Raw genomic sequence first — 25,948 nt, forward strand, 5'->3', positions numbered from 1 at the left:
AAATTGAGATACTTTATGACAAAAGGCTGGAGGCTACTGAAAACTCTTTGAAGCACTTAAATTTAAGGGTCTTGAATTTCCCAAGACATGATTTAATAGCGCCATTAGATATGTTTAAAGAATATCTTAGTGTTATTTTACAAATGCCTCAAAAATCCATTCCCCCTATTTCAAAAATTTATTATGTTACAACAAAGGGGAGTGATGTAATCTTAGATGGTAAATCACCAGAACCACAGTTAAATATATCAAAAATTATAGAGGCTTCGGTAGAAACAAAAATAGCATCCAGGGTGATACTACATGTATCATTTGTTTTGCATCCGATAGGGATGCTGTATTCCGCATTTACATGAGGAAAAGAACAGAGAAATTTCATGGGGCCCCAATCTTGATATATCCGGATTTATCACGCCAGACAGTTGAGGAGAAAGAAATTTCTCGCATTTAAAACCAAAGTAGAAAATATTGGGGGAAAAATGCAAATAAAATTCCCATATAAATGCGAGATAGTTCGTCAAAATCAGAAATATATTTTTTATGATACTTCACAATTAAGAGTTTTTTTGGATTCACAAGCCCATGAAGCTTTAGACTTGGGTAATGAGGCAAAATAGATAGTTAGGTGTTACCTTATCTTTCAATTGTACTACTGAGTTAATTCTCATAGATTTCCTTTACCCGCTTAATGTTCTTTACTATTATTCTCCTTGTGGATTACTTTATTCATTTTTGTTATATACAGAAACATTTGTAAATGGAAATTGGTTATTAACATGTTACTTTATTTATTTTCTGTATTGAAGTTAATTTCAAATGTATATTGAAAAGCATAAATAAAAATAAATAAAGAGGTTAGGTCTCTTCAGCTTGGTGGAGTGGAATGGGTAAGCATTAAGTTGGCTGTTTATGTTTCAGAGAATACAAACACTACGGGACGCACAATGAAATTACTACGTGATACATTTAAAACCCATGCAAGAAAATGGTTTTACTCAATGCATAATTAAGCTCTGGAATTCATTGCCAGAAGATGTAGTAAAAGCTATTAGTGTAAGTTGCATTTAAAAAAAGGTTTGGACCAATTCCTGGAGGAACTGGTTATTAAATATGTAGACTTGAGGAAAGCCACTGCTTATTCCTGGGTGTAAGCAGCATGGAATCTATCAAATATCTGAGATCCTGCCAGGTACTTATGATCCGGATTAGCCACTGTTAGAAATAGGATACTGGCTTGATGGATCTCTAGTTTGACCCAGTATGGCAAATCTTATGTTCTTGTGTGATCCAGCATCAAGGTGCCTGTTTTCAGAGAAGAGATGAATTCTTTGGAATGACAGATGAAGCTATATTCAGTGGTGGATATGTTATGGTGGATTTTGTGTTTAAGTTACAAATTGGTTTTAATTGTAATTTTTACTGTATAGAGTTTTATTTTTTTTTATATAGTATGTTATATAGAACCTAGATCAACCTTAGTGACTGGAAAGGCAGTATAGAAATGTGTAAAAAATATTAAATAAAACTGCACTTAAGTTTTTTCTATACTGCCTATGTGGTTGAAAGAACATTCAAAGCGGTATACAGGATAAAAACAAAGAAGAAATATAACAATCAATTATACTGTGCAGACAAAACCACACAAAGAAAATACAGTAGTATTCAGATAGATGTGGGAATTTAGCCTATCAACAGCCATCCATATACCTGAGGAAGGAGCAAAGCTGATGAAACATTTAATTGCCTCTCTGGAAAAAAGCATGATTTCACTTTCATTTTGAAAGTTTATACCATCTGTATTTGTGAGGTGATTTGGTGTTTATGCATTTCCCTTACCAGTAAAGGGACTCTTTCTGCATCACTTCTGTCAGTTTATGCACCTGTATTTGTGAGGTGATTTGGTGTTTATGCATGTTCCCTTACCAGTAGAGGGACTCTTTCTGCATCACTTCTCTCAGTTTATACATCTGTATTTGTGAGGTGATTTGGTGTTTATGCATTTCCCTTACCAGTAGAGGGACTCTTTCTGCATCACTTCTCTCAGTTTATGCATCTGTATTTGTGAGGTGATTTTGTGTTTATGCATTTCCCTTATCAGTAGAGGGACTCTTTCTGCATCACTTCTCTCAGTTTATGCATCTGTATTTGTGAGGTGATTTTGTGTTTATGCATTTCCCTTATCAGTAGAGGGACTCTTTCTGCATCACTTCTCTCAGTTTATGCATCTGTATTTGTGAGGTGATTTGGTGTTTATGCATTTCCCTTATCAGTAGAGGGACTCTTTCTGCATCACTTCTCTCAGTTTATGCATCTGTATTTGTGAGGTGATTTGGTGTTTATGCATTTCCCTTATCAATAGAGGGACTCTTTCTGCATCACTTCTCTCAGTTTATGCATCTGTATTTGTGAGGTGATTTGGTGTTTATGCATGTTCCCTTACCAGTAGAGGGACTCTTTCTGCATCACTTCTCTCAGTTTATGCATCTGTATTTGTGAGGTGATTTGGTGTTTATGCATGTTCCCTTACCAGTAGAGGGACTCTTTTTGCATCACTTCTCTCAGTTTTCGCTGCTCTTCCTCCCCCAGGCTTTCAAACTTGTACTGAGGGCTGAATTCAGCTCCCAGGGACCGCATGAATTTTACATCAAAAGCTGAGGTAGGGAAATCAATCTGCAGAGAAAGCGGGTAAAAGGTCATTCCAAAACAACTATTTTTCTTTTAAAAAGATTCATGGATCAGTACTGGTTTCCCATTATTATATATACAAGGAGGTTGACATTCAAAAAAAGCTGAAAAGCTAAACTTTGGAGCCTAAGGGGTGTATTTTCAGCTGCTGCCCAGATAACTTTGTCGGGATGTTCAACAGCACTGCTGTTAGCCAGATAAATTAATCTGGTTAATTTCAGGAATGCTTTGCAGCACAATCAGAAGATGAATACAGGAGTTAGCTGGACAGCTTATCTGGCTAACCTAACTCCATCCTGAAATGCCTTTAAATTATTTGGCTAAGTTTAATCGGGCTAACTACTCAGCCAGACAACTGAGTGCAAATCAGTTCTAATGCGCACAAATCATTTTAAGGGGGCCGATGTAATAAAATGTTCTAGGCTCAGGAATATTTATTATGGGGCGGATTTTAAGAGCCCTGCTCGCCGGTGCGCCTATGTTCAATAGGCCTACCGGCGCGCGCAGAGCCCCGGGACTCGCGTAAGTCCCGGGGTTTTCCGAGGGGGGCGTGTCGGGGGCGGGGCCGAGCGGTGTGCCGTTTTCGGGGCGGGACGCGGCTTTTCGGGGGCAGGCCCGGGGGCATGGTTTCGGCCCAGGGCGGTCTGGGGGCGTGGCCGCGCCCTCCGGAACCGCCCCTGGGTTGCGTCTAGGCGCGCCAGCGGCCCGCTGGCGCACAGGGATTTACTTCTCCCTCTGGGAGGCGTAAATCCCCAACAAAGGTAGGGGGGGTTTAGACAGGGCCGGGGGGGTGGGTTAGGTAGAGGAAGGGAGGGGAAGGTGAGGGGAGGGCGTTAGCGAATTCCCTCCGAGGCCGCTCCGATTTCGGAGCGGCCTTGGAGGGAACGGGGTAGGCTGCGCGGCTCGGTGCGCGCCGGCTACACGAAATCGGTAGCCTTGTGCGCACCGATCCAGGATTTTAGCGGCTACGCGCGTATCTACTAAAATCCCGCGTACTTTTGTTGGCGCCTGGAGCGCCAACAAAAGTACGCCAACGCGCCGTTTTTGAAAATCTACCCCTATGTGCGTGCACATTTTCAAGTCAGCATGCTTTTTTTTTTTTTTAACTTCTGATGTATTTGCATACTATTAGCTTACTGCATCAGAAAATAGCTTGTTTTCAGCAGCTGAGCAAAGAAAACATTTGCTACAATTTGGCCCCCTCAGATTATTGGCAGGACTTGATTTAGATGGGGAGAGGACTCATGGCTCTGTATGTCTTTAATTCCTCATTAATGCCTTTGAGAGTGAGTGGGGTGAATAGAGGAACATTCTGCTATGTGTCTCTCTAAGACTATCTCCCTCCCGTAATTGATACTTTCTGTGGGTGGCAGAGGAGTTCCGCTCCCCCAGTAATGGCACAGCACTTGGCTGTGTTCCTCAGAACAACCCAGTAATGGTGTGATTTTGTAGGAGTCACCTGCAGAATGACGCTGTCTGGCTGGTTAAAGTTGGAGGCACTCGATCTGGTGCTGGAGTTGTCCTGTGTTGCTGGCCACAAGCCAAGGAGTTTTCGTCCGCAGGTCAAAATCCTATGAAGAGAAAGGAGCTTGTGAGAGCAGATTAAGCATGTGGATGTCTGAAGAGAAATTATCTTTATTGGGATGCAGGAGAAGACAATATAGAGGACAGAAACCTACTGCCTGAAGTTAAAGAGAGGGGTGGTAACCCAACCCAGAGCCTCTGGTGTTCGCCGCTGCTTGCTGGCCTCAGATGAGTTCCCTGGAGGTGGGACTGGTACAGCATGCAGCGTTACCGTCAATAGGGTTTCCCGTGGTAACTTGTTCACCTGGATGGGAAAACAGATCCTACGAAAGAGACACACATACATTGTGAGCAAGTATACAAGATCTTTCCAGAGTTTGTTTTGTCCATTATCATTAACTCTTAGACAATGTGTAAGAGAAGTTGCATTTGACAAAAGTGTGGTAAACACTGGCACAAAAACAGTCAAAATAGAAGCAAGAAAGCCCACAAGGAACAGATAAGCAGTGGGCATATGAAAGAATATGTCAGAAATTGAGCAACAGAACAGCACAAAACTCCTGAGTTCTTCAATAAAGGTATATTTTTGTCAGGCAGCACATTGAATATTTTATTCCTAGATCATATACCTTTCCTTTTCATCCTGCTATACCAATCCAGCTGCGTGGGCTTATTCCCCCCTACCAGCAAATAGAGACAGAGGATACAACTTTTAACTGTGACATCACTGGCGGTACTTTGTGATCCCGCCAGGTATTTGTAATTTGGATTGGCTACTGTTGAAAACAGAATACTGGGCTTGATAGACCTTTGGTCTGATCCAGCATGACAATCCTTATGTACTTACAGTGGTACAGCCCAGGCAAAGCCAGTATTCTCTGTCTCTGGCAGATGGTAGAATGTACTGTTAAGATGCAGCAGGATTTCTGTGCCCAGGGTTTTTGTCTTGCCTTGGTGAGGGAGCATTTTTAGTGCAATTATCACTAAATATCTGCAAACCATGGGCCAGGCTTCTTTGTCAGACAAGCAGCCCTATAAGGAGGCTCCCAGCTTGGCTTAGTAGCAACAAGGGAGTAAAAAAAAAAAGCCATTGCAGGAAATTCTCCTTATCAGAAGCCAGGGAGAGAACATATATAACTTCCCCTCTAGCCACAGTTGGACCAGGGCATCAATTCTCTGAGAACTGTACTCCTTGTGCTGAGTGAAAAATCAAGGAACCTTGGCATTTTTGCACATCACTGTCTGAAGTTTGATCACATTAAACAGGAGGGCCAGGTAGAGCAATTTCAAATCATAGAGAGCACCGGAGAGAAGGAAAGGGAAATCTCTCTGCTTCTTTCAATGATTTGAAATACTTGGAACACGAAGAGAAAATACTTGGAACACGAAGAGAAAAGGCTCCCTGAGGAATGACAGACAGGAAGAGTGTCAATAATATTTCTATATTTCTCACAAGTTGTCAACCCTGCCTCCTCCCTTCATCTGAACCCTGAGATGTAGGAGATGGCAGGGTGTGTGAGACCCATGCCCCTCTTCTCGCATTCATTCTGCTACTTTTCCTCTTATTCCCTCTCCCCCTCCTCCCCTTTGACTTTTCTCCCTACTCTCACTCACCCCACCTTGGGTTGTTGCTTTGTTCTCTGCTGGCAGGGCTTGGCCTACTGTAGTATCATTCCTTCCACTCATTACACCAACCTACCAGCAATTATGTGTATGGACATCAGTCTGGAGGAGTACTCTTCCACTGGTGGGGCCTGACGTCCCTGCCAGCAGCTTTCTGCAGGAGCATGGGTCTAATTAGATCTTTCTGTGCTGGCAGGGCCTTGGAAACTCCGCCAGCTTGTAGCACTGCGCATGGGAGGGGCAAAAAATACCTTTTCCTGCAGGCCGCATTCCGCCACACAAAGGAAAAATGAGAGCCACAAAGATGAGCTCTGTGGGCAGAATCTGGTCTTAAGTCATCTCCAATGGGTTCACTACATACTACATGCATACACACAGTTTTCTACTTCCCTCGTTCTACTGTGGCTAAGAACATGCGTTTTGTGAACTACAAATGTATTTCTCGCCAGCTGGAAATCCACATTCAGCCACTCTACTCAAATAGCCCCAAATTTTACCTGAGTAGTTACTATGACTTTGAAAATGTACCCATTACCTATACAAAGCCCTATAAAGATCACAATGAAATGCATGCTATAATCTTTTACCATATTTTACTTTAAATTCAAAACCATTTCTTTAAAAAAAAAACAAAAAAAAAACAGTACCAAAACCTCACAAGCTTGGAAGCTGAGCATGTTTCTGCACTCCTGTGCCTGCTTCATGGAGATGACAAAAGGATCATTGCTGAACATGCACAAACAAGCAATCCTTCAGAAATGACTTCCTGTATTGAACCCCTTTGCTATAGGAGATTGTCAGGAGTTACATTTACATTTATTAAAATTTATGAATCTCCTAACACTAAACACAGGTCTAAGTGATGAACAAGGATACAACATAAAACTTATAATAAAAATAGCAAAAGAACTAAAACAACAATATAAAATAGAAGCTCAATAAACAAATTATATTTAAAAAATAATCAAATAAAAACAAATTAAAATTAACAGATAAAAATAAAAATCATAATACATTAAAAATAGGCTGCCTTAAACAAAAAGGTCTTTAACGCTCTCTAAAGCTTTTAACTGAGTTTTGAGCTGTTTGCTGTTCTGATTTCTAAAGTAGTGCTTCATATGCACACTGGTTAGATTATCAGCCATGCTTCAGCATTAGTAATGTTTTAATTGTCACAACACATTTTCTTCATTTTACAAGCGTGACAATAGGTTCTCTATATTAACCTATGCCATGGTGGTCCAAGGTAGTTATTGACAATTTGTGCCTATCTTACCATATACAACATCCTAATCTGTGCTATGGCAGTGTATACCGTACACTAACCTATGTCATTACAGCATGCACCCACCCTAACTAAAACCTAAATAATAAAACAATTACAGTACATAATCACATGTATATTACACCCCATCCTGTGTTACTTTCAGCACATACCACATATATATCATACCCTGTGCTATTACAGCATGTGCTCATACCCGTTACTGTGGTACATACCATACAGTAATCTATGTAATTACAACATACACTCCTCTAACCCGTGTTATTACAGCACATATCACATGAATCTCACACTCTGTTCTGTATTATTACAGCAAGTGCCCATCCTAATCTATGTCATTACAGGATATAGAACATAGTTCTGTTTTATTACAGTCTATAAAATAGTTATGAGAATCAATTATTGTAATTAGGCACAGATATCCTTAGTAGTCCTTGTACAGCTCTCTTACAATGCAGTTTGATTACCTTCTGCACTACTCCCAGTCAGAACCAGCTTCGATGGGTTAGCAGACAGAAAATTAAAACATCTCCCAGAATGCATAATTCAGAGTTACCTTATAGAAAGATCCAGGCTGATAGACCCAGTGAATTTTACAAAGTTAAAACAATTAAGGAGTATGCCAGATCAGGGCAATTTCATAGCTGGATGACACCTGGCAGACGGGAAAATGCCATTCTTTTACAAGTCCCATGGTTTAATAGCCTAGCTCAGTGTTCACCTCTACAAGGCACACTTTCTCTTCTTTGTTCCGAGAAAGGAGGATTACATGACCATTTTGTTACAGTGCTTTGTTCATCTGTTGTTGCCCGTGTTTCTCACTTCTGCTGCTCAGGTTTCAGGGATCAGAGGAATAAAAGCTTCTTTTCAAATTCTTTGTAGTTATTCCAGCAACTATCAGCCATGCCTAGCTCAAGTGTGCGTCTCCCTCATACTCCTTCTGTCTGTCCTTGTCTGTTTTACACTCCCTGTGTCCTTCCCAGGGATAACACTTTCTATAATTATCCATTTTCCAAGGCATTGCAGCTGTAAATGAAATCATGCCTGCTGCAGGCTCTGAGGGGTTATTTTAAGACTGGGCCCTCCAGATCAATCCTAGCTGTGTGCACAGCCAGCAGCTCAATCACATTCAATGGCAATGGAGCACAGCACTGAAGGACTAAGTGACAAACAAAAGTGGAGCTTTGAAAAAAACATGTTTCTTCAAGCATGCTTCAACTTACCTTTCCTGCTCTCTTATCAAGACTTTTCTTCCTTAGTGACCTAATCTCTTCCCCTCCAAATTTCCCCAGAATTACAGACAGAACCAAAATGGCCTTACATTTGGTCCCACATGATGAGGTGGAAGAGGTATTTATAGATGTGGGCCTTCTTGGTCTGCAGAGGGCTGCACAGCTCCTTCCCTCCATGAGTCAGGGAGCAGGAGACATAAAAATCTTCGTAACTGTAGCAGTTGAAAAAATGAGAAGTGTATGAGAAACATATTATGCAGAAAAGTGTTGAACAAATAGAGCTCACTACAGACTCCCCCCAAGTGAAGGTCTAGATTGGACAGCAAGCCGAAGACTGACTCTTCCAGCTGATGAATTTGTAATCTCAGTGCTCTTTGCCAGCTCTGGCATTTAGTTTCCTGGATAGAGTGTTAGTGCAGTACAGAATAGACAGGGAAATTCTCAGCCCTCCATTTACCCAGGTAACTATTTTCAAAATCATCTGAAAATGTACCTTATAATACAGTAAGAGCAACAGTGTCTTATATGTAGAACAGGTGTTTACTGGGTGTAATGAATTGATACAATTCAGAGCATAATTTTGTAACTTTATACCCAACTTATGCATCAAATACACACATAAAATACATCAATTTTCAAGGTGGATTTAAAATTATCCTACCAAATCCATCTGCACACACTTGCGCCTGCTAAAATGAGCGCAGAATTTTCTTGAAAATTTACTCAGTTTTGGAAACACAAAAGAATGCCCACAAGTCCAAACCACTCCCCAACCTCGGGGACACTTCCCACTTCCACATCTGCATATTGGGCAGACAGTTTTGTAAAAGACAATTTTAATACACTTTATTCATAAACCTGCATTTATTATTAGTGCTAATAATAATAATCAGATTAATCTGCACAAATAACCCTTGTAAATGTTATGATAATCAATAGAAAACTCATTTGCATATTCCTGTCAGTAGAGAGGACCGGCTGCAGTGCCAGTCTTGAGTAGGGCCCGGCTCCAACAGCACTGGAGCCCCGAGGGCAAGAGAAAACGCCGGCGGGAGATTGCGCGATGGAGCCTTCTCCCCCTGCAGCTGAGAGCAGGCACATGCTGGCACCCACAGACCACCCCTCTACTCACCCACCACAGAGGGCAGAAAAGACCCGCAGAAACACTGGAGGCACTTGGGCGGGCAGGTAGGAGCCTGCGCCTGAAGTGCCACCTGAAGTAAGCAAATTCTAATTCAGCATAACCAAGCTTAACATAAAATGAAGCCGGTCCACATCATTGAAAATCACCATAGAAATCACCAGAGAGCCTCAAAACACAAGCTAAGAGAGAGGAACAACCTGATCTAACCCAAGATAAGTAACAATTCTCCTCCTGTGATTTCTTCCAACCTAATGTTCACTCTCCTATTACTAAATGTTCAATCGCCTTAAAAAAAAATCCCACTGATAAATGACTAGAGGACCTAAATCCCACTATCTTCTGCATTACTGAAACATGGCTCAAAGACAGTGATAATGTCCTCCTAAACCAAACTGATAACCCAACCTATGATATCTTTCACTTCCCCAGACACAAACGAAAAGGTGGGGGGGGGGGGGGGTCTCTTAATAATCTGCAAAAAGGAACTTAAACCCTACAAAGTGGAGATAAACCCGCCCGTCGAGGTTGCAATACTAAAATCTCCACTTCTAAATATTGGATTGATCTATAGCCCACCCGGAATATTACAAAAAGATTGCTCACTTCTAATCGAAATCTTCACTAAAGCGTTTCCAGCTCCAGAATCCACTCTAATCATAGGAGACTTAACCTACATAAATCTACAGATTGTGAAATTTTTCTAGATACCATGGAAGCCATGGGTTGGTCACAATTTGTATCCAACCCCACCCATAAAGCAGGACACATCAACTTAATCTTCACTAATTGCAATAACTGCATAATCAATTCTTCTCAGAAAATATTGCATATTATTCACGAGTTATAATGTAAACCGATGTGATATACCCCAATGAATGTTGGTATATAAAAACAAATAAATAAATAAAGTGTCATACAACCTCTCAAACCTTTTCCTACCACTGTCCTCTTACAATCTTATTTAAATGAGGCCATTTCAGGCACTGTCAGCTTCCTCTTTGGCCCTCACAAGTCCCATACGTAACCCAACATCTAGGCACCCTCCAGCCCCCCCCCCTCCCCCAACATTGTATTACTACTAGCTTTGTAAGAATCCCTTCAAAATGTTTGAAATTATTTCATTGGATGGGATATATTTTATAACTGCCTGTGACTGGTTGTTTGAAACATCAATCAAAAACATATGATTGGACTATTTTTCCCTATAAATCATTAGTATGTTTTCATTGGCTAAAATACATTCTATAACTACAGCTTGCGCCAGTAGGCTGAGTCTATTTTGCATAAATGGCTATAGATTTAACCACATAGTAATCTTCAGTGAAGACTTTTTTCATGTGTTTTAATATTAAAATTGATAGAGTATAACTTGAATAATTGGGTGTCTTATTTTGTAGAAGGGTGTCCTGAGGTAGCCCCAATGGCAAAACGTGGGCCATGTTAGCTCCTCTGTTGGCATTGTTAATTGCTTCATAAAATCAGAACTGAAGTGACTCTTTCATCTGCGTTTTTTTAATCGTCTCATAAAATCTGGACTGAAGCAATTTGGCACTGCATTCACAGATACGTTTTTTATACATGCAAGTTTGTTCAGATTAATATGTATTGAGTGACTCACCATAATTTAAAAAAAGGAGGATTTTTGACATTGATTTTGGCTGTCTGTTGACACTATAATGACTCCGTGAATGACTCTGTAGCCACAGAGGCATTCACGGAGCGGGATGCCAGTGGCCAGTGGTTGGTGTTCCACCTTCACGGAGCGGAAGGATGGAGGGCTGCTATCTCCCAATTAAAAAAAGAAAAACAAACAAACAAAAAAAAACAAAACAGGGATAGGTTCATGGGCTATAGGTATTACCAGTTATTAGGCTTATTCAATTACCAATTGTTAGGCTTTTCAATATTTGATGATAGTTAATGTGACTTTCAAGGCATACTTCACTTTCAATGCATATCCAGCATAGCTCCCTGCTTCAACGGCAGGGGAGAAGAAAAACTAATACTTCACGCATATCTCTGCTTCAACGGCAGAGAGCTATGCTGCCACTTACCCAACTAATCAAACTTAACATTTCACTTGGAAGCAGCTCCATCACTGCTCTCTACATTAATAGGGGGGGTGAAAGGGAAATAGAACCTAAGGTTACTAAGAGCCAAGAGAAACAGATAAGTATGAGAAAAAAGAAGTGTGAAGCTTGCTGGGCAGACTGGATGGACCGATTGGTCTTCTTCTGCCGTCATTTCTATGTTTCTATGTTTCTATAACATCATCAGCCAGTCTAAGGTGTTTTTCCTCCAGTTTTTGCAATATCATTTATTATTTTTCATGTACCTTAAATTGATATAGTGTTTAGGAGGTTATCATTTGATTTTCTGTCCAATCTTTGTGCAGAAGCACATTTGCCTGCATTCTCTGCTCATGCATTAGAGATCACACACATCTGACTGCTGGGGAGCAGATCCACCCCCAGACACTAAGGGCAGAAGTGATAAGTCCACCAGAGAGACATATGCCACTATGAATCCAATCACACGGGAATCTCCCCACACACTCAAACATGTGACAGGTGCCTAGCGAGGAGTGCAGAGGGTTACATGGCCTAAATGTCAAAGGAAGCCTGGATTTCCCAGGCTATTTCCTTTGTTCTTTGTCAATCACCAATCAGAATACATTAAAGGCAGAACAAAAGACAGTGTTCCAGCACCAGGGCAGTGGCTGCCCCTCCCCCCACCTTTGCATTCTGCCAAATCCCTTAACATGACAAGCAGCAGACTGGCTAAGAGGAAGGAAGGGGAAGTTAAGAATGCCATTCCTGCTCCCTTTTGTGTGTCTAAAATACACATTCTCCATGGAACTGCACAGCACAAAGGCAGATCCTCAGCTTCTATTGTCCAATGGGCCATAGTCTCCTGCTGAGAACTGACCATCTGCCACTAGAGGCTTCAGCCAGTGGTCCTAGAGAATTCCAGTACAGCGTGACAGCTTGTTTGGCTTAAGCCAGCAGTAGGTTTCTCTGTTTTGTTTCAAAACCACTGACCCGACTTGGATTTCACTACAGCATTGCCTTAACTTAGCCACTTGTTCCTACTTATTCTTACATCCAGCCTGCAAATTTCATTTCCAAACTTCCCACAGAAAGGCCAAATATCACTGAAAAAGTACAAGACCTTCAGCAGAAAATGTTTCTAGTCCTGCAGCAGCAAAGAAATCTTGTAAGAACTGTGATACTAACATTAAATTCAAGGTTATGGTTTTATTTTGGCTATATTTTGGCACTAGTATCTGCCATAGCGCTTAAATTCATACATCGGGGATTACGTGATTTATCACTGTTTATTTTGGCTATTACATTTCAAATGTTGCCAATCTGCACATGATGTCATCAGCCACTGTAAAAGCCATTATCCTAGGACAAGCAGGATGCTAGTCCTCACATGTGGGTGACATCGGTAATGGAGCCCTATACGGAAAAACTTCTGTCAAAGTTTAATAAAGCTTTGACTGGCATCCAAAGTACCCACTGAGCATGCCCAGCATGCCATTATACTTTCTGCCACAGGGGTCTCCCTTCAATCTTCTTTTTTCCGCGGAGCCGTTAGCCTCGCGGTTAATTTGGAGTCCTGTGGTAAATTTCTCCACACTTTAAAACTTTTTCAAAAAGTCGGAAAAACTTTTAGCCGCAAGGGTCTCCCTTTATATACCATCGCAGTACAGTTTTTTCTTCATTTCGGTTCCGCACCAATTTTTTCCCGTTCCACGGTCGTCGACGGCTGTCCAACCTAAAATGGCTTCGGGATTCAAAAAGTGCCCTAAGTGCACTAAAACATGTCCATAACGGACCCACACCAAGAGTGTGTGCTCTGCCTTGGCGGGAACCACGACGTCAAGTCCTGCCCCCAGTTCGCCGGAATGACATCGAAGGGATGTTGACTCCGGATGGAGAAGATGGAGCAGCTTTTCCAAATTCAGCTGTTACCCTCAGCATCATCCTCCACGCAATCGTCTCCGGCCGGATCGATTCGCAAGGTAGTGCTGAAGAAATGAGTCCCAGGTGAGGCGGGAGATGCTTCTATCCCCTCCCCCTCTCCATCGTCAAAGGCATCGACGTCGGGCAGCGAAAAGTCCAAAGACAAAGAAAAACATCGACATCACCATCGAAGGCCACACACATCGACCATTGATCCGGTGCCCGCAGTACCATCAATGGAAGCGGCATAGTCGGCTAAGAAACCTCGGCTGGATGTGGAGTCTCCGGGGCCTTCGATACCAGGGCGATCCCCACCGGTACCGGTGCAGGGAACCGTACCTCCTCAGGGCTCTGAAGAGGTACCGGCATTGCCACTACCGCCTCCCCCCATGGCTGCTCTGATCTCATCAACCATGCGGGCGGAACTTGACGTATATATTCAAGCGGTATGGGACGCACTCCTCGAGGCGATACCGCCAAGGCCTCAGCCATCGACACCAGCGATGCCATCGACGCCGATTCCGGTACCGACGGATATTTTGTCCTCGATACGGATGTCACCATCCATTCCGACACCGATGCCATTGGTGCCGATTCCAACGCCAGCATCGATTCCTCCCATGAAACCGTCGATGCCGATTCCAGAGGCTTCTATATTTCAACCTCTGATGGAGAAGTTAGACACCTTAATCGATGCCATATCCAAAAAGCCGCAAGACACCGATGAAGGCACCATACCAGAGCCAATTCCTGGACCTTCAGGTATTCCTAAACCTCTACATCCACAGTCTCCGAGGTTTCCTTCCATACCTCACTCTCTGCCGTCGATGCCTTTCAGGCCACAACCAACAGGTCATCCAAGAGACACTGGAACAGATTCAGACACGGATGTCTCTACAGATGAGGAGATGCTTTCAGAACCTTCACCTCCAGAAGATAGGCGAAAGTCACCTCCAGAAGATCTGTCTTTCTCCAACTTTGTGAAAGACATGTCAGAGACCATGCCATTCCAGCTTCAATCTGAAATAGATTCCAGACAGAAGACACTTGAGGTGCTACAATTTGTAGATCCACCTAAAGAAATTCTGGCTGTACCTGTACATGAGGTGCTTCAGGAACTCATGTACAGATTGTGGGAACATCCTGGTTCAGTGGCATCAGTTAACAAGAGATCAGATGCTACATACCTGGTCCAACCAATCCCTGGATTCCAAAAGACTCAACTACCTCACCAGTCGGTGGTAGTTGAGTCAGCTCAGAAAAAGGCAAAAAGAGTCAAGACACAGTCCTCCACACCACCAGGGAAAGATAATAGGTTACTTGATAACCTAGGCCGGAAAATCTTTTAGGGAGCTATGCTGGTTTCAAGAATTGCTGCTTACCAGCTCTTCATGAACCAGTACCAACGCAACCTCTGGAAGCAGGTCCAAGAAATTACCCATACTCTTCCTGAACAATTCCAGGAAGTTTTCTTACAACTAGTGCATAAAGGCCTAGAAGCAGGCAAGCATGAGGTCAGGGCGACATATGACAGCTTTGAAACCGCGTCTCGTCTGTCAGCCTCAGGTATTACAGCTCCATAGGTAAGGCATCCGACTTACGACCAGAGGTGCAAGAAAGATTAGCCGACCTTCCTTGTCTTGGTGACAACCTCTTTGGTGACAAGGTGAAGGAAGCAGTTGCCACTTTGAAGGAATATATGGAGACTTTAAAACAACTCTCCTTAATTCCACAGGAATCACAACCTCCTTCTAGAAGGCAACCAAGAAGAGATACGAGACGTCCTTACTATCGTCAGAGACATTACTATCCTCCTGAAACTCGACCACGAACATCTCGCCCAGTTCAACGTTCTCAAACTAGACAAAGAACTCCTCGGTCCCAACCCCCTCCTCAGACAGCTTCTACATCAGGCTTTTGAAATATTCCCAGAGAACAGAAACCTATCCTTCAATCCACTTCCACACTTACCAGTAGGAGGTCGCATTGCCTTCTTTCATCACACCTGGACCTCCATAACCACGGATCAATGGGTACTTTCCATTACATCTCGAGGGTACCGGTTGGATTTTCTCACTGTACCAAACGAAAATCCACCCATTCCGTCTTGGACAATAAACAATCAGTCCACAATACTAAAAACAGAATTATCCACCCTTCTGAGAGCCAGGGCCATAGAACCAGTCCCCTGGTCTCAGCAGGGCAGAGGATTCTACTCCCGATATTTCCTTATTCCAAAGAAAACAGGAGGCCTACGTCCCATTCTAGATCTCAGAAACCTCAACAAATATCTGAAAAAAGAAAAGTTCAGAATGGTATCATTAGGCACCATGCTATCCCTACTTCACAAAGGAGATTGGCTCTGTTCTCTGGATCTTCAAGACGCTTATGCTCACATTCCCATCTTTCCTCCTCATCGCAAGTACCTACGATTTCTAGTAGAAGGTCAACATTTTCAATACCGAGTGCTTCCATTCGGTCTCACCTCAGCACCAAGAGTTTTTACAAAATGCCCAGCGGTAGCAGTAGCCCACCTACACAGGTAAGGAGTCCATGTCTTTCCATATCTGGACGATTGGCTAATAAAGAGCACAATCGAAGAAAGAACTCTCACTTCACTCAAGCTCACAGTCAATTTACTCCACTCCTTGGGTTTTCTGATCAATTACCAGAAATCCCATTTCACACCGTCTCACCATCTGCAATTCATCGGTGCAGATCTAAACACCATCATAGCAAAAGCTTTTCTTCCAAGAGACCGAGCACAAACACTTGTTCTCCTGGCAAACACCCTCAGAAACCAATCGCAGGTAAAGGCACACCAGTGCCTCATCCTCCTCGGTCACATGGCCTCTACAGTTCATGTCACTCCAATGGCCAGACTGACCATGAGATTACTGCAGTGGTCTCTCAAGAGACAGTGGATTCAAGCCACTCAGCCACTGTCCTTTCACATTCAGATAACTCAGAGACTTCGTTACTCCCTCCTCTGGTGGACATCAATGAACAATTTGCTCAAAGGCCTACCCTTCCAGCAACCAACGTCACAAATAACTCTAACTACAGATGCATCCACCTTCGGTTGGGGAGCGCATATAGACCATCTGCAGACTCAGGGAATGTGGACGAAGCTCGAAGCCACGTTTCAGATAAACTTCCTAGAACTTCGAGCTATACGTTATGCGCTGCATGCGTTCAAGGACTGCCTTTCTCACAAGACTGTTCTTATACAAACAGACAACACAGTAGCCATGTGGTACATCAACAAACAAGGGGGTACAGGCTGGTATCTCCTTTGCCAAGAAGCAGCACAGATTTGGGACTGGGCCCTAGCATATTCGATACTTCTACGGGCCACGTATCTACCAGGCATTCACAACATAGTAGCCGACCGTCTCAGTCGTCAGTTCCAACCACACGAGTGGTCCTTGGATCCAGCGATAGCAACTAGGATCTTTCAACATTGGGGTCAACCAATGATAGATCTCTTTGCATCCCATCTGAACTACAAAGTACAGAATTATTGCTCCCTGTCCAAGCAAAGAAACAGCTTAACCAGGGACGCCTTTGCTCACCTTTGGAACTCAGGCCTGCTATACGCGTATCCGCTTATAACCAAAACACTGGTAAAACTACAACAGGACAGGGGGTCCATGATACTAATAGCCCTGTACTGGCCTCGACAAGTATGGTTTCCCACACTTCTAGACCTCTCAGTCAGGGATCCTATTTGCCTGGGAGTAGCTCCCACTCTCATAACTCAGAATCAGGGTCGGTTGCTCCATCCCAACCTTCAATCCCTATCCCTGACGGCATGGATGTTGAAAGCTTGATTTTACAACCACTCAATCTTTCATCCAAGGTATCTCAGATACTCCTTGCTTCATGTAAACCTTCCACACGAAGGACCTATTCTTCAAAATGGAAAAGGTTCACTCTATGGTGTGGACAAAAAGAGATTGATCCTTTCTCCTGCCCCACACCTTCTTTACTAGACTATTTGTGTCATCTTTCAGACTCTGGTCTCCAGACTTCATCTGTGAGAGTACACTTAAGCGCAGTATCAGCCATCATAATAAATTTGGAGATGCTCCTATTTCCACACACCCTCTTATTAGTCGGTTTATGAAAGGTTTAACTCATATAAGACCACCAGTTCGACTCCCAAGCATACATTGGAACCTGAACGTGGTATTGACCAGACTCATGCGTTCTCCATTCGAACCTATAGATACCTGTGATCTTAAATTTCTCACATGGAAAACTATCTTCCTCATAGCTATTACTTCAGCTTGAAGAGTTAGTGAGTTTCAGGCACTTGTCACATACTCCGCACACATCCTAAATTCCTGCCCAAGGTAGTTACGGAATTCCACTTAAACCAATCCATAATTTTACCCACATTCTTTCCAAGGCCTCATTCTCACCAAGGTGAAAGGGCATTACATACTCTAGACTGCAAACATGCATTATCTTTCTATCTGAACCGCACTGCGGTCCTACGGAAATCCACTCAACTTTTTGTCTCGTATGACCCAAACAAACCAGGTAAAGCAGTGGGTAAACATACTCTGTCCAACTGGCTAGCAGACTGCATACAGTTTTGTTATGACAAAGTAGGCCTTACTCTCCAAGGGCGAGTAAAAGCACATTCAGTGAGAGCAATGTCAACCTCAGTAGCACATATTCGTTCTGTGCCAATTCTTGACATCTGTAAAGCAGCAACCTGGAGTTCCCTTCACACCTTTGCAGCTCACTACTGTTTGGATAAAGAAGGATGACAAGATGCAGCCTATGGACAATCTGTCTTAAAGAACTTGTTTCCAGTTTAATCCCAACTCCTTCCACAACCAACCTGCTGGAATTTTCGGCTGAATCATTTACACCAACATTACTTCACAGTTGATTCACTACGAAATGACTCAGCCGCTAGCTTGCTAATCACCCACATGTGAGGACTAGCATCCTGCTTGTCCTGGGATAAAGCAAAATTGCTTACCTTGTAATAGGTGTTATCCCAGGACAGCAGGATGTAGTCCTCACGAAACCCGCCCGCCACCCCGCGGAGTTGGGTCTAATACGTTACATTATTAATTTAATTTTAGGCTAACGCCATTGCTACAAAACAGACTGAAGGGAGACCCCTGTGGCAGAAAGTATAATGGCATGCTGGGCATGCTCAGTGGGCACTTTGGATGCCAGTCAAAGCTTTATTAAACTTTGACAGAAGTTTTTCCATATAGGGCTCCATTACCGATGTCACCCACATGTGAGGACTACATCCTGCTGTCCTGGGATAACACCTATTACAAGGTAAGCAATTTTGCTTTCTGTTGCCATCAGCTAATGCACAATCACGTATGCAAATGCATTGATATGATGAACATTAGTATAATTGATGGCAGACATCAACAGCTGATACATTAATTTAAAATCATTTGTTAATCGCCTGATAAAATCTTAAGTGATATATAACATACTTTAGTAATACAACATAATTCAGTAATACATGAGTACATAATTTAAATACCTATCAACCATATAAAACAATCTCTTTCTACAAACTACTCATAAGACAAGTTTTTAATTTTAACAAACCCCTCTCCTCTCTCAAACTTAAAGGTAGGTTATTCTACAACTGAGGAATCATCCCAGAAAAGGATCTAGCTTTCAGGCAAGAATGATGAAATGTTTTAACAGCCTGTCCCATCAATAACTACCCCTTCCGGTACATACTCAGATCATTCCAGACCAGTGGGTTGTGTATCCCTACCAGCAGATGGAGTCAAGAGAACAAAACCTTTGGACACTGCTACATAAGAGAGAGAGTGCCACCTGCAGTCCCTCAGTATCTCTCTCACTCCAACAGATGGTAGAGGTCCAACCCTGCAGTCTAGGGTTGAGTTAAAAAAAAAATTTAGTTAGATTAGATTAGCTGAGCTGAGATTTTGTTACCTGAGGTGTTAGGCACCACCAGGGGTGGATTGGCCTATCGGGGGATCAGGCATCCCCAGGTAGGCCGGTCGCTCTGGTCACGTGGCCTGCCGAGCGCAGCTGCGAAAGAGCCACGCTTGGCATACCACGGGGTATCTCCTGGATCCCAGGGCCGATCTTTACCCGGAATCCGCCCCTGGGCACCGTTGTGGACCATCCCTCCAGTGGAGCCGGGCGCCAGGGGGGTTAGATACCCCCAACTGTGTTTCACCCGCACCCTGCCAAAGGGCCTGATAACAGAGGCTTCTGGTTCCCTCAGCCTCTGAAGCTGTTCCCTGTTTCCTCTGGTCCTGCTGAGGTTGGCTAAAGTTTTTATTTAAAAAGAAAGAAAAGAAAAGTGATTTTATCAGAACCTAAGAAGTTCCTCAGGTAGGCCTCTGGTTTTAGTCGGGGCCCACCCGGGACAACTCAAGGGTCATCCCCCATCCGGGATTGGGAATCCATCCAAGGCCGGGTCATCCGTGTTGGGATCTCCCAGGTCTGGGGAGGGATCAGATCCCGGGACTGTCCCCTGCGTGTCTGGGGGGCCACCCCAAAGCGTCCCCGCTGGAGGCTGGGTCACCACGCGCCCACCGGGGACAACTCAAGGGCTCCCCTCCCCCCCTTTCCCCTATGGAGCTGGTTTGCGCGCCTCCAGACGAAGCTGTACAGCCCGAGCCCCTGCAGGGGGTGGGGGAGCAGCCTGTAGACTTCTCTCCTGAATTTGTACTGCTTCTTCATCAGGCCTTTTTGGCTGATCAACGATCCGGAATTAAAAGGACAGCAGAGCGGTCGGAGGATCCATCCAGCGGGGGATCCAAACGTTCTTCTCGGGATCCTCAGAATCCCCTGCAGCCCCTGGGGATCCCTCAGGTGCGTGGTGACCCAGCCTCCAGCGGGGATGCTTTGGGGTGGCCCCCCAGACACGCAGGGGACAGTCCCGGGATCTGATCCCTCCCCAGACCTGGGAGATCCTGACACGGATGACCTGGCCTTGGATGGATTCCCAATCCCGGAGGGGGGATGACCCATGAGTTGTCCGGCTGTTCAAGCTGGAGGAGCTGCGCCCATTGATTCCCCAAGTTTTAGAAGAGTTGAGGGTCAAAGTCTCCCAGGGTCGGATAGTGAGGGCGTCAATCCGGTGCTTGATGGTCTGCGAGGACAGACAACCGCTTTTCCCCTGCCCAAGAAGATCAGGAAGTTGGTGACAAGGGAGTGGGACTCTCCTGATTCCAGCTTGAAGGTGGGCCGAGCGATGTCAAAACTTTACCCCCTCTCTGAGACCTTGGACCTTCTGAAAGTGCCGCAGGTAGATGCAGCTGTTTCGGCAGTCACCAAGACGACAAAAATCCTGGTGGCTGGGGTGGCTGCTTTGAAAGACATGCAGGACCACAAACTGGAAATTCAGCTGAAGCGTTTGTTTGAGGTGCACGCGGCGGTGTGTGCCAGCGTGATGCAGCGTGCCTGTCTGTGTTGGGTCCAGAAGGTTGCGGAGGCAGTAGCAGCATGCGACTTTTTGCCCTTGCAAGCGGCCCGCCTTGAGGCGGGAGTGGCTTATGTGGCTGATGCTCTCTATGATCTGATTCGCACCTCTGCACATAGTATGGTTTCCTCTGTGGTGGCTCGCAGGCTTTTACTGGTCGGCAAACTTGTCCTCTAAGGCACAACTCTGTAATCTCCCCTTCAAGGGAAAACTCCTGTTTAGGGAGGATTTGGACCATTTGGTGAAGCTATTGGGGGAGACTAAGGGCAATAGGTTGCCGGAAGATAGGAAGTCGAGTAAGAAGGTTTTTCCTTCACGAGATCGTTTTAGGGATTCTCAGCATTTTCGTTCTGGTAAACCTGTTCCTCCCCCAGGTCCAGGCAGACTCTGGTCATTTGCAGTCCTTTCGTGGAGGTTGGACTCCCAGAGATGGTACAGGTCAGAGCTCAGGAGGCGGTGAGCCTCCCCAATGAGGCTAGGGACCCCCACTCCACGTAGAAGCTGTAGGAGGAAAATCCTTCTACGAGGAGTGGGAGAAGATTACCTCAGGCAGGTGGGTCTTGGAGGTAGTCAGGATTGGTTACGCTCTAGATTTCTTGTTTCCAGTATAAGACGCCTTTGTAGAGTCTCGCGATTTCTTGTGGCAGGCGAGAGGCCATGTGAGCGACTCTCCAGAGGTTACTCGATCTCAACGCCATTTGTCCAGTCCCTCCTGCGGAGCAGGGCCAGGGTCGGTACTCTGTATACTTCGTGGTTCCCAAGAAGGAAGGGTCCTTTTGTCCTATCCTCGACTTGCAGAAAATGAACCGGTGCCTACGAATTCCCAAGTTCTGCAAGGAAACGCTCTGAACAGTGCTTGCGGCGGTGCGCAAAGGGGAGTTCCTCACGTCCTTAGATCTAACAGAGGCTTATCTGCACATTCTGATCCGGCAGGACCAAAGATTCCTGACGTTCAAGGTGCTGGGTTGGCATTTTCAGTTTCGGGCTTTTCCCTTTAGGCTGGCCACGGCTCCTCACACGTTCACCATGGTGATGGTAGTAGTAGCAGCAGCAGCTCTGCACAAAGAAAGGATCTTGGTGCATCCATATTTGGACGATTGGCTCATCCGGGTGAAGTCTCGGGAGGACTGCGAGAGATCTCTCCAGAGAGCGATGACCACCCATCAATAACTACCCCTTCATTGATCTTAAATTTCTACTGTGCGTATACCAACTCAAATGATTTTCCAGCTGCTTTGAATCTATTCCTCTTAAAGTTTTAAATGCCAAAGAAAGATTTCTAAATTTGCATCTGGCATTTACTGGGAGCCAGTGAAGATCCGTTAATAGAGGGTCAGCGGGAGTCCTCCTAGTACTCTCAGTCACAATGCAGGCCGCTGTATTCTGAATCAATTACAGTTTCCACATAAGTTTTGCTGCAAGTCCCAAAAATAAAGCATTACAATAATCTATGTACGAGAGGACCAAGGCATAAACCACAGATCTCAACATCTCAAAATCCAGGTCTAATTTGCCTTAGCATTTTAATCCTCACATAGCTATTTCTCACTAAATGCATAACATTTTTCTCCATACTTAATGTTGAATCCAATTGAATTCCTAAAGATCTCACTTCTTTCTTTGGAAAAACCTCCACACCAAGGCCCAGCACGACTGGATGTGCACACCATGTATTCCCTCGGAAGGGCACACCTGGGAGGTAGGGCGTTTGTGGCAGCAGGAGAGGAGAGGCGAGGCTGCGAGGTCGCCGGCGGGGGTGGGGGGGGGGGGGGAGAGAGCACAGTAATTGTTTGCACAGGGCAGCAAAAAACTAGCACCAGCCCTGTCCACACCCATCAATTTCAGAGAAAAATCAACATTTCCATTCCCTAAATACAAAATCTGTTTTATCAGAGTTTAAAACCAATGTATTCTCATATTTATTTATTTAAAACATCAGTTGTAAACATTCCCTTTTCTAGGCCATGTGAACAATCTTAGTTGGGTTGTCTCACCTTGTTGCCCAGGTAATGGGAATCCTGTGCATTGCATAGATGGTGAATGAAAGGGGACTGGTGAGGAGAGATGCGTCTTGAGTTTGGTAGTGCTTCCTGTCTCCATGGACTACAGTCTGAAAATCAGCGTTGAAGGTACTGCAGTAGAGCTGTACCAGATCCAAGATGGCTGCTGTTAGCGATTCTACAACCTTTTCTGTAACACACCATCAAATACAGGCACCTACAGTTAAGCAATTAATGGCATGAAGGCACACAATGTCAAGCACCTAGTGAGGCACGAAGACATGCAACTGATCGATATTGCTGTGCAGAGCTGCTGGTTGTCAATGTGAAGATCCTGAGCAAACCTAAAGCTACTTCTGCTGTACTACAGCTGTTAAGTGTTTAGATATATCTGCATAGTGCAGTCTGCCACAAGAAAAGGAAAATTGATTCTTACTTGCTAATTTTCGTTCCTGAAGTACCATAGATCAGTCCAGAGAAATGGGTTTTGCATCCCTACCAGCAGATGGAGACAGAGAGTCTCACTCACACTGTACATATCCCAGTGTGCCACCTGCAGTCCCTCAGTATTGACCTGTACCCAAGCCAGATTAGAGATCAACCACCGCAACTATTGTGAAATTAAGGGGAAAACACTGAACTCGAACAATAGATAAACCCCTCAACATAGCATAACCACCAATAGTCCAAGGGAGAACCAAATAACCAGGCCATCTTCTGAAGGCTCTTACTATGTACAACCTGACAGTTCTTCCCAGAAATGTGCCCTAACACAGACTTGCTGCCACGGTCGTGAGCAAAAAATATACTGGGATAGGTCTCTGGACTGATCAGGAACGAAAATTAGCAGATAAGAACCAATTTTCCTTTCTTGTTCGTATCCCAGATCAGTCCAGACAAATGGGATGTAACAAAGCACCCCTATACTGGGCGGGTCCGCTAAAGACCCCCACGTAACAACTCCTCACCAAAGGAAGCTTCACCCGGAGCTTGAACGTCCAACCGATAATGGTGAGAAAAAATGTGCAAATAAGACCAGGTCACCGCTCTACAATTCTCCTGAGGTGAAACCAACTGACACTCTGTCCAAGAAGCCGCCTGCACTCTAGTAGAGTGTGCACACAAAACATCCAGAACCTGCTTTCCTTTGCAAATGTATGCAGAGACAATAGCTTCCTTCAGCCAATATGCTATCGTGCCCTTGGAGGCCTTGCAACCCTTTGTTTCCTCTCCAAATATCGTGATCCGACCATCGAAAACTGTTGGTGACTTTTAAATAACGCAACAGAACCTGATGAATATCCAAAAGATGGAGCTCCCTAGACTCCGATAACTGACTAATTCAGATGGAAGGCAGAAACCAACTTAGGCAAGAATGAGGGAACCTTATGCAATAAAACCCTCATTTGAGATTCTCAGAAAAGGCTCCCTACAGGATAAAGCTCGCAGCTCTGAAATTCTTCAAGCTGAAGAAATCGCCACCAGAAAAACTACCTCCCGAGTAAAATATTTCAACAAAGCCTTTTCCAACAGCTCAAAAGGAGGACCACAAAGCACCTGCAATACTAAATTTAAACTCCATGCCAGGCATAACCTACGCACCAGCAGACACAGATGCTTAACCCCCCCTTAAGAAACCTCACCACATCCGGTGCGAGGCCATCGTCCTCTCTCGCAACCTGCCTCGGAGACAACCCAAGGCCGCTACCTGAACCCGCAACAAATTGAAAGCCAGACCCTTCTAAAGGCCGTGCTGCAGAAAGGCCAACACCTAAGGAATATCTACCAGCAACGGTTAACGCCTTCCTCTACACACCAGTTGTCGAACACTCGCCATACCCGGACATACGCCATAGACATGACAGGCCACTGGCCTGAAGCAAAATGGAAATCAATGGTTCAGAGTAACCTTTCAACTGCAAATGTCACCTCTCAAAAGCCAGGACCAAGACAGAAGCAATCTGCCCGATCTGAAAAAATAGGACCTTGCCTTAAGAGTCCCTTTAGATGAGCCACTATCAGAGGCCCGTCCACTGCGAGCTGAACCAGATTTGCGAACCACGGATGACGCAGCTACTCTGGCGTGACCAGCATCACTTGACCTGGATGCTTCTCGACACGTCGCAACACCCAGCCTATGAGAGATCACTACAGGAACACATACAGAAGAATTCCTGTGGGCCACGGAAGAACCAGAGTATCTATGCCCTCGGCTCTGACCTCCTGCCTGCGACTGAAGATCCTTGACATCTTGGCATTGATCTTAGACACCATCAGATCCAGACCTGGACTGGCACACCGAGACCGGATAAGATCGAAGGCTTCCACCGACAGCTCCCATTCTCCCTGGTCCAACTGCTATCGGCTTAGATAGTCTGCCTGCACATTGTCCCTCTCAATGGAACGCTCTTCCCCCAGAACTCCGACAAGAACCATGCCTACTGACTTTCAAAAAGAAACTCAAAACCTGTCTATTCAAACTAGCTTACCCATAACCAGATGAGCTTCACCATTACCTTACTTTTCAAACAAGCCTATCCATAACCAGACGAGTATTACCACTAACATACCTCTACGAACATTTCCATGACCTCCTTCACTGACTTATTATTGTATATTTATTTAACCTTATTTTATTTTTACTTTACTTATTTTAAACTGCACGGGTGGAGATTTACAGTCTTCTGCCTAATCGATTCTTCGTTCTCTAAATGCCTCACTTGTTAACAGTTGCTAATTCTTCCCCCAGTTGTATCTTCTGTTTTCCCAGTTCTATGTAACCTGGTTCCATGTAATGCCTGTTGCAATTTTGTGTTACACTGTAAACCGATATGATATGTATCTTGCCACATGAATGTTGGTATAGAAAAGTTCAAAATAAATAAATAAACTGTCCACTCCTGACACATGAGGCGCGGCTACTCCCTTCAAATGCAGCTCCGCTCAGACAAACAGTTCCTGAGCCTCCTGGGCCACTGCACGACTCGTCATTCCCCCCTGCCGATAGATATTAGGGATGTGCATTCGT

The 25,948-nt window shown here is 44.4% G+C and overlaps 1 protein-coding gene across 2 annotated transcripts in view; it reads right to left on the bottom strand.

The window, feature by feature from the left end:
- PIK3C2B (phosphatidylinositol-4-phosphate 3-kinase catalytic subunit type 2 beta) overlaps positions 1-25,948 on the bottom strand; it is a 138,553-nt gene that overhangs the window by 49,548 nt on the left and 63,057 nt on the right. For both annotated transcript variants that reach the window (XM_029573843.1, XM_029573842.1), the window contains exons 11-15: positions 22,915-23,110; positions 8,439-8,561; positions 4,365-4,532; positions 4,145-4,256; positions 2,528-2,670 (exon numbers count right to left, since the gene is read on the bottom strand). In XM_029573843.1, coding sequence (XP_029429703.1) covers positions 2,528-2,670; positions 4,145-4,256; positions 4,365-4,532; positions 8,439-8,561; positions 22,915-23,110 — 742 coding nt within the window. The remainder of the gene's footprint in view (positions 1-2,527; positions 2,671-4,144; positions 4,257-4,364; positions 4,533-8,438; positions 8,562-22,914; positions 23,111-25,948) is intronic.

This window comes from Rhinatrema bivittatum, chromosome 12 (assembly GCF_901001135.1).
Source record: "Rhinatrema bivittatum chromosome 12, aRhiBiv1.1, whole genome shotgun sequence".
NCBI lineage: Eukaryota > Metazoa > Chordata > Amphibia > Gymnophiona > Rhinatrematidae > Rhinatrema > Rhinatrema bivittatum.